Source organism: Berghia stephanieae, chromosome 6 (genome assembly GCF_034508935.2).
Source record: "Berghia stephanieae isolate SIO BIC M18660-M18661 chromosome 6, UCSD_Bste_1.3, whole genome shotgun sequence".
NCBI lineage: Eukaryota > Metazoa > Mollusca > Gastropoda > Nudibranchia > Aeolidiidae > Berghia > Berghia stephanieae.
In genome coordinates this window covers 1,364,642-1,374,641 of record NC_088365.1, presented here as the reverse complement: position 1 = coordinate 1,374,641, position 10,000 = coordinate 1,364,642, and the positions used below count along the sequence as shown (strand labels likewise).

Here is a 10,000-nt window from a genome sequence, read left to right as displayed (position 1 = left end):
ATAAGCTTAGGAGGCAAGATGGCCTATGGTTAGCGCGTTGTACTCTGGACTCAGAGGTTCTGTGTTCGATTCCGACCGAAGCCAACTTGTACTTTCTAGAGCAAGAAAATTTACTCCAATCACTCACTCCATTCAGGTGTAAAAGGGTACCTGTCAAGCTGGGATAGTAATCTGCGATAGACTACAGACTAGCGTCCCGTTCAAAGGTTTTCAAACAAATACGTTAATTGTCCGCTTCACGCTATTTAAACCGGAATAACTCCTGCACCATTGGCTACAAGGCTCTAAAGGACTTAATTTGTTTTACAATGAGTCCAAGTGGCTCAGAAGGACTAACTTATAAATATTTTCATTGAGAATTCCCGAAATAAATAACGATAAAGATAATTGATCCCACAAGTTACCGAATAGATGTGCGACCGGTTTTAGACACGTTACTGCTGTGTCACAAAGTGTGACACTTCTTAAATTATATTTATAAACATACGTTTTTAAATTGCCGAAAATATTTATGTTGCTATGCCTTCTTTACGTGGTTTCATCACATAGAATTATTTTTTGAATTGTTCTTGCTTTTTTATATTCAGAATTGAAATAAATAAATAAATTAAAACTGTGAAATTGAATGTAAGCTTCAGTTTAATATACGAAAACAGATAAAATGGACGTTTCGGGTTTCCCCTTCATCAACAACACATGATGAATTAAAAACTACAGACGAATGAGATAATGTGGTAGTGGCGTTGTTAAGATGCATAAACAAAAACATTGATGGGCAGGAAATTGTATGCTACTTTGTGAGGAAGCGCGAATTAAAACAGAGCAATAGAAATTTATAAAAGGTGCGTACTTAATTATGTCAAAAGAGGGGAGGCGGGGAGGAACTGTGTAATGCAGTATAGAAAGTGAACCAAAATAAAGTGTGGACTATTGTTGGAAAATAAATACAATGGAATTGGAAATAAATACAAAATATAAGGGATGTAGGTATTAATATATTAGTGGCATTAGCCACAACAGAAGCAACAATAGAAATAGTAGTAGTAGTAGTAGTAGTAGTAGTAGTAGTAGTAGTAGTAGTAGTAGTAGTAGTAGTAGTAGTAGTAGTAGTAGTAGTAGTAGCAGCAGCAGCATAGTAGTAGTAGTAGTAGTAGTAGTAGTAGTAGTAGTAGTAGTAGTAGTAGTAGTAGTAGAGTAGTAGTAGTAGTAGTAGTAGTAGTAGTAGTAGTAGGAGGAGGAGGAGGAGGAGGAGGAGGAGGAGGAGTAGTAGTAGTAGTGGTAGTAGTAGGGATGCAGAAAATAAAGACAGGCATTTCAATTTTGACACGGCGCCGCCAAGTCTGGGACTTTTTTGTCCTAGTGCGGAAGTCTGCTATATTTTTCTACTATCACAAACGATATGAACACGGGACTGGGACAGTCCTGTCCCGTTGATTTTGTAGCATTTCACAACGGCTTGGGACACAACGGGACTGTTTTGTCCCGTCCCAATAGGTGCGGAAGATCTCTCTAAATTCTATATGTTACAGATTTGGGACAGGACTTTCCCGGGACAGTCCTGTCCTAGTGCGGAAGAGGGTTTAGATTGATCGCTAATTGAATGAATGTCAATGATATCAAAACCTTGCCCCGTCAATGTGCTTTTGTGTGAAGTTATCTACAATAGGCATTGCAAAGGTAAAAAAAAACACCCAAAAAAAGCAAACAAACAAACCAAAATAAAATGAAAAAGTACATCAATAAAAACCCAACCAACCAAACGAACAAAACATCCATATAATGGTCACTGACGCCATCGATCTCGTAATTATCAATTGTTCTGGATTTTCTAGAATAAAACACGGAATACCATCATAGGTGAGCTGATGGTCCCGTCACTTTGTCGGATCATCCGTCGTAGTTATAAGCATGGATACACAACTCTTGGTTATCCTCATCTCCATCTCCTTGAACGTGTAAGCACCTCGCAGCAGCATGCCCAATGGTGGTGGATAAGCTATCCCATGACGTCTTAATCACGTGATTTGTGACACCGTCATCGTTGGTCGAGGGCAGATGTGTCACGCAACCATCGCGGAAGATTTTAAGAATATTGGGTGGATATTTGATATGCTGGCAATTATTAGTGAATTCCATTATGTGTAGTGTTTTTCTTTTGGTGCAATATTCCTCCATCATAGCCATTTGTATAGCATAGTTTATCATTGGACATTTTTTGAAATGATCGTCCATCTCCTTCACAAAATTATTGGTGATGACAATTAAAGTGATACGACTGTTCTGGACAGCACTGACAATAGCATCTATTTCCATCGTTCCTGGTAAGATATCTCTATCTCCAATGAATATTCTGTGACCTCGTTCCTTTTCCAGTTCTGCCTGACACAATCTTGCAAGAAACCGATCTCCACTGACGTATATTAAAAAAGCGTCGTATTTGTAATGGGATTCGTCGTGTTCCCTGCCAACGTGAGGTTTGAACCCAAACCACCTGGCAAAGAGAACATGCTTCTTATACCTAATCCACCAACGATATCTGTAACTAATTCCTGCAATTGTGGTTATGGTGAAGATAAGACCACACGCTAATATCCCAAAGAGCAAGTATCCGTAACTCGCACAATGTCGTTTAAGGTAGTCCGCTCTTATCTTCAGTTCTTGACGAGTTGTGATCATAACAAGCTTGTTATTTTCGTCATGACAAGTGTACAAATGCATATTAAGAAAATATACATCTGTCGTGGCCATCCACAATATCATGTCAATGTTATCACAAATACACAATAAATGATTGTAATGCAGGTCGACCGTTATTCCAGGAATTTTGTCCAAGTGGTTTCTGGTAGTTTTTGAAATCCATGTAAGAGAATTTCCATGAAGATCTAAAAACTTTAGATGATGATTTTTTTCAAGATCGACATTCAAATATTCAAGTCTATTGTCGACCAACACAATCGTTTCAATATTGTTGAGCTCAGTGAATAAGTCATAAGGAAGAACAAAAAGAACATTTGTAGTTAGGTCAAGATATTTTAAGTTTTTCAAATATTTGAAAAGACTGCCATTTGCTCCGCCTATGAACTCTCCGAGGAAATTTACTTGAAGGTGTAACTGAACTAGAGAGTTGTTTGGATGGAAAAACTCAGGGTTAATGAATGATGCAGCATTGATACTGACATCAAAAATCTCCACGTGTTTAGGCAGTTTGCCATCCCCCCAGTGATGGAGACCACTTCTGGAAAAGTTGAGACTCTTTAGACTGTTGTTTCCAACGGCATTGCTTAACAACACGCCCCCAAAGAAATTATACTCTGATGCTTTAACTGTTTTTAAGTTGACAGGAACTTGCAAAACCAAATTGTCTTGAACACTCATATTCATAGCATCACTTTGTCTCGTGGATCGTTTTTTCCAAGTGTGTTTCATATACGCTGAGATTGCATTTCTTTCCTTTTCAGAGCGGGAACTGTGGAAGTCGCTAAATGAACGTGAATGGCCTCTTTCAATGTCAAATGGAAAATACAAATTCCGGTTTTCCAGGTTCTGAATTGAAACGTCAATGTAGCTTAGTTGGTTAAGATTGCGCAAGGACGTCCAAAATGTGTTTATGAGTGTGAATTTATTCTTTCTCAATATCAGTTTTTCTACATGGGTGGGATTACACTAATAAAGCTGTCTGAGAGAAGGGATAAGCGATTTTCTGAGAGATTTATGGTTGTAAGGTTAAAGCCAACCATGGATTTTCCTAATTCACCAGTCATCCAGATACAGGGCCAATTCCAATTTGTCAAATTTTTAAAGCCGATATACTTCAGAGATTTTGTTTTAAATCCATTTAAGTGTAAAAAAGCTTCATCTAAAGTCATTGATGGAATCTTTTCTATTGTCAGCGCTTCCAACTTTTTAAAAGAGCCGTAAGCTTCATGATTGAAACTAGAGATATTACATGAATGAAAATACAAACATTTGAGATTAGGAAAATATTGGAAGAAGGACGTGGGCATTTCACCTAATCGGCAATTGGCGTGAGGCCCAAACCTTAAGATTTGGAGATGCTTTAGAGATGCAAATTGATGACCAAATTCTGCTGGAAGAGCAAGAGCGTCAATATTGAGGTCTTCTAGCTCATGCAGCATAGCAATTGCTTCATTTGGATATGTAGTCGACCGATTTGAACTTCCTTGAATTTTCAAAGATTTTAGATGCTTTAAGCTTTTGAATAGATCAGGAGTAAATGTATCATAGTTTAGATTATGATTCCCTGACAATGACAGCATTTTTAAATCTGTTAAATCACGAAAAGACGTGGACTCTATACTCTGTATATTATTGAGTGAAAGGTCAAGAAAATGTAAACGATAAAGTCCGGTGAAAAAATCCTGGTGCACGTTTTGGATCAAATTGCCAGTTAAAAGTAAAATTCGCAGTTTTTTTAACCTGGAAAAAACTCCCAAAGGTAGAGAACGGATGAGATTATATCTTAAATCTAAAGTTTCCAGCGATTGGCTTGTCCCCGTTATTGTGTTTGAAATATTTAATATATCACAATCCGTTGCATGTAGTTCTTTAAGAGAAGTGTACATATAAACATTGGCAAGGTTCATATCTGTTATAAAGTTGTATGAAATATCCAGTCTTAGAATAGAAAGGGGTAGATCTTGCGGGATAGCATGCAAACCTTTCTTTACACAATCTGCGGAGACGTGAACATATTTTGTGTTGTAGTCGAGATATTTACAGAGACACCGAGTACTACAATTGAACATGTCCCTTCTATGATCACTAGAGCCAATCTTTATGAACCAAGTATCAAAATCGATCGTTTCTGTAGATATTTGGCAACGGTATTCATCGTCAGAGTCATCAGAATCGTCTTCTTGGGAAAAGTATGATTCCTCCAAATTGGGACTTTGATCTATATGTCCACGTAAATAATCAAACGTTTTGTCACTGAGGTCGTGTTTATCATCTTTGCCTGTATCAGCAGGAATCTCATCAACATAGGATTTCCCAAAGTTTGCAGCTACTTGAAACTTTCGACTCTTGTTCGAAATTTCTGCAGGTAGATTTTTAATTGAATCACTTCTTGTACTGGGGCCATTTTGGTCAAAGGTAATAATTTCGTTCTGATTCTTAATCCGATTGCTTTGAACAGAATTTAACAAGTTACTTAAAATTCTATTCTTTCCAAGCATTTCAGTGCTTGATTTCGTCGGTGTGAATTGAAGAACCGTGTGATTCTTTTTCAGCGTGAGATTCGAATCTATTTCATTCTGAGCACAAGAAAAAAGAGAGATCAGACAGAAAACTGCGACAACTAGAATTGTACATTCCATATTCATCTTTCGAAGAGCCTTGTTGCTGGCTGTGAAGAAAAGAAAATATGAAAAGTTTATTAATAAATTTTATGGGATGATTTATGTAAAGCAATGAACAATTGGCCCACGTATTGTGTTTCAGTTTCTCTCTTTCTATCAATTTTCATCACTGCTACTGATTTGTAAAAATAGTAATATTATTTGTTGCTAGGTTTTTTTCTCAGTTCACAGATTCAATCAGCTTAGTGTCACTTTGCATAAGAATAAATTATAATGCAACGCCTTCATGGCATGACCATTTTTCTTTTCAAATTAATAATTTCTCCAATTCCGAAAAGAGTCTTTTGAATACTAATGAACTAAATACAAAAATGTGTATAAGCTTGGTGAAGTAATTTCTGGATAGGAGTAGAATTTTGCCAATATTGGGTCATGGCATGACAATTTTTGTTTTCAAATTAATAATTTCTCTCACAATTCATATGAATTGTGAGAGAAATTTTTAATTTGAAAACAAAAATTATTCAATACAGGTTCAATCATCCATTTTTAAAAAATGTGAGCTATTGTGTAGAGAACAATATCCACTAAATCTTCCCAAAGCGGTTTACAAGAATTCCACTGAGCAACACATCTACGCTGAATGTGTAAGATGAGACAAGACAACGTTTACAATTTTATTTCAACCGAAACACCGCGATTTCAGCCCAGGCCTTCATTTTACACATCAGTAAGGTGACGGAATGTATGTGAATAGCCCTTATGAAGAATTCATCTTTGCCCCGTCAAAAACGGGGACTCAAAGCCACAATAGAGCAGTCACCCAATGTGATACAGGCTTTAATTCCTCTCTTTCTATTTCTATCTTTGGACTCAAGTTTCATCACTTCTACCAGAGGACGTACAATACCGAGACTCCACAATTATATTTAGGCTAGCACTATTCAGTATCTGATACTGAATAGTGGTTTTGCACTATTCAGTATCTGATACTGAATAGTGGTTTTGCACTATTCAGTATCTGATACTGAATAGTGGTTTTGTACTATTCAATATCTGATACTGAATAGTGGTTTTGCACTATTCAGTATCTGACACTGAATAGTGGTTTTGCACTATAATACGGTGTTTTTTTTCCCGAAACCCGACAAAGTTATGGGAAGAGGGCAGCTGTGGGAGTGAATCTCGGACTCAGAGAAGTGTACAACAGTGGGGAGTGAACCTGGGACTGGGTTTCAGCGGGTTTCGTAATAAAAAGCCGGACTACACCTGGCAATATCCGACAAAGTTATGGGACGTAGGCAGCAGCGTGTGTGTGTGTGTGTGTGTGTGTGTGTGTGTGTGTGTAGATGCTGAGGGGGGGGAGGAGGGGGTGAAGCTGAGATTCAGGGAAGTGTACACCAGTGGGGAGTGAACCTGGGACTCTGGGTTTTATAAAAAAGCAATAACAAATTGGGGGGGGGGGGGGGATTACTTTTGTACGAAACCCGACAATATGCGGCAAAGAAGTGGAAAGTAGGCAACGCGTGGGGAGTGAACCTGGGACCCAGTGAAGGGTACACCAGTGGGGGGTGAACCTGAGACTATGGTTTTCGGCGAGCTTCAGCTAGTTTCATATAAAATCAAATACTTTTTTACAAAACCCGACGAAACCTTGCAATATCCAAGAAAGTTATGGGTAGTAGGCAACAGTGGGGAGTGAACCTGAGATTCGGGGAAGTGTACACGAGTGGGGAGTGAACCTGGGACTGGGTTTCGGCGGATTTTGTTATTTTAAAAAAGCAATTACTTTTTGTTTACGAAATGCGCCAAATGCCAACAAATTGGGGCAAAGTTATGGAAAGTAAGCAAATAATGAGGACTGAACCTGAGACTCAGGGAAGTGTACACCAGTAGGGAGTGAACCTGAGACTCTGGGTTTAGGCGAATTTCAGCGAGTTTCATATATAAGCAATTACTTTTTTATGAAACCCGACGAAACCTGGCAATATCCGACAAAGTTATTGAAGTAGGCAACAGTGGGGGGGGGGGGGGGGGGGGGGGGGGGGGGGGTGAACCTGAGATTCAGGGAAGTGTACACTTGTGGGGAGTGAACCTGGGACTCTGTATATTGTAAAAAGACAATACCAAGGGGGAGGGGGAATTACTGTTTTACGAAACCCGCCAAAACCCGACAACGTTATGGGAAGCAGGCAGCAGTGGGGAGTGAATCTAGGATTTGGACACAGATGAGGATTGAACCTGGGACTGCGAGAGGCTGATACCAGTGGACAGTGAGCTCAGAATGTACTTTTATTTCGAAACCTACCGAAATTATCAAAAGTTATGGGAAGTGGGCACCATTGGGCAATGAACCGGGACTCAGGGAAGTGCACACTGGTTGAGAGTGAACCTGGGACTGTGAGAAGAGGATATCAGTGGAAATGAACCTGGGACTTTGGGAGTTGGGTACCAGACGAGAATAAAGCAATTACTTTTTTACGAAACCCGCCAAAACCCACCGAAAAACCATAGACTTAGGTTTATTCCCCTGAGTCTCAGGTTCACTCCCCCACTGTTGCCTACTTTCTTTCCATAACTTTGTTGGATATTGTTGGGTTTCGTAAAAAAGTAATTGCTTTTTTGTTACGAAACCCAGTCCCAGGTTCACTCCCCAATGGTGTACACTTCCCTGAGTCCCAGGTTCACTCCCCACTGCTGCCTGCTTCCCCTAACTTTGTCAGGTTTCGGTGTGTTTCGGCAGGTTTCAGGTTTCGTAAAAAAAGAAACACCCCTAAAAATACCACGTGTATTCAGTAAATAGATGTCAATTGTAGTCTAATATTCAGTATCTGTTTAAATTATTATTATTATTATTATATTATTATTATTATTATTATTATTATTATTATTATTATTATTATTATTATTATTATTATTATTATTATTATTATTATTATTTATTATATATATTATTATTATTATTATTATATTATTAATTATTATTATTATTATTATTATTATTATTATTATTATTATTATTATTATTATTATTATTATTATTATTATTATTATTACTATATTATTATTATTATTATTATTATTATATTATTATTATTATTATTATTATTATTATTATCACGTAAATTTTAATATAATACTGCAATTAATTCACGGAAGTACATCATTCAATTAAAAATGGCAGAAAGTCTGGCCACATATTTATAATGAATCGGGATTGTCTTAGATGACCAAACAAACAAACAAACAAACAAACAAACAAACAAACAACAACAACAACAACAACAACAACAAATGTAACAAACAGAAAAAAGCAAGATTTAAAAAAGTAATGAACAATAGAAGAGCACATCAATGAAAAACAACGAGATTATAACACATAAAAGATATTCGTAATAAATCGATAACTGATTAAATAACTCCTACTACTTGATTTAAAAATCATAATCATAATAATGATGATGATGACGATTACAACAACAACAATAATAATAATAATAGTAAGTAGAAATAATAATAATAATAATAATAATAATAATAATAATAATAATAATAATAATAATAATAATAATAATAATAATAATAATAATAATAATAATAATAATAGTATAATATAAACATTAAAATATATTACAAGCAAATTAAATGATTAAAACAAAAATATTGGGGAAAAATAAAAGTTAACCCGGCCGGGATTTGAACTCTCGAACCTTAAGTTCAAAGTCAAACAGCTTATCCACCAAGCCATGGTGTCACTGAACTTTTAGTGACATTTAATCATGTCTATTTAACATTAAAAAATGTATTTGAATGCCACTCTTCTTTTGATATTTTGAACTATGTTAATTGCACAATAGCAGAAATTTAAAAATATCGATCAAAATATTTTTACAACTTTGAATCGGGCTATCAGTGACTGCACTTGTTCAATCTGGAAGTAGGTCAGCAGTTTATTTACATTCAACTGAGATTGTCGCACTTTTCACTCTCTCTATAATAAAAGAGTTCCTTATGGATACTGAATAGTGGCAAAGCACTATTCAGTATCTGATACTGAATAACCACTTCCTTATATTTACAGCCTCGATTATCATGTGCGGCAAATGGTTGAGCACTAACTACCATTGTGTACATTCGCACGACTGTCCGAGGGGCGTGGTTATGTTCTATTCCAAAAAAAAAAAGGTCTTTTAAATACAAATGAACCAAATGAATTTAAGTCTGGCGAAGTAAGAGTGGAATGGGCCACTATTGGGTCAACCCGTAGTCTTCCTTAATTTTTAGCCTGACACTAGAGCTTAGACTCGTATTTTGGTGTAATTTTTAGGTTTGTTCACCGATTAGTGAGTTGTAGTTGGTAGTTATATGTCTCAGCGGGTTTGAGGGTGTGTCATTAATCACCTGTTTTGATTGGTCAAAAATCTACAGTTGAATAGATTCTATGAGTGGATATTTTTAAAAATAATTGTTTATTCTGTGAAGTTTATTAGGAATATAACGGAGATAAAAAATTGTTACAACATCAGAATCGGGAAATTAAAAATATAATATATATTATATAAGTAGCAAAAAAAGAGAATTTTCTCATAGAACATAAATCTCATAGTATCTAGCTATTAAAAATGAAAAATATAATTGTACAATTTTTCAAGAAAATGTTGGAAAATGTCAACTCAATAATC

At 36.3% G+C, this 10,000-nt stretch overlaps 3 protein-coding genes across 5 annotated transcripts in view; 1 reads left to right on the top strand and 2 right to left on the bottom strand.

The window, feature by feature from the left end:
* Positions 1-10,000, top strand: part of LOC144975946 (uncharacterized) — a 551,710-nt gene that overhangs the window by 120,217 nt on the left and 421,493 nt on the right. The window lies entirely within an intron of this gene.
* Positions 1-10,000, bottom strand: part of LOC144975942 (testin-like) — a 125,501-nt gene that overhangs the window by 55,456 nt on the left and 60,045 nt on the right. The gene's annotated exons all lie outside the window — the stretch shown is intronic.
* Positions 1,738-10,000, bottom strand: part of LOC144975939 (toll-like receptor 4) — an 11,000-nt gene continuing 2,737 nt past the window's right edge. Inside the window, 2 exon segments of the mRNA XM_078920155.1 lie at positions 1,738-3,648; positions 3,651-5,365. Of these exon segments, the coding sequence (XP_078776281.1) occupies positions 1,888-3,648; positions 3,651-5,342 (3,453 nt within the window). The 5' untranslated portion in view covers positions 5,343-5,365 and the 3' untranslated portion in view covers positions 1,738-1,887.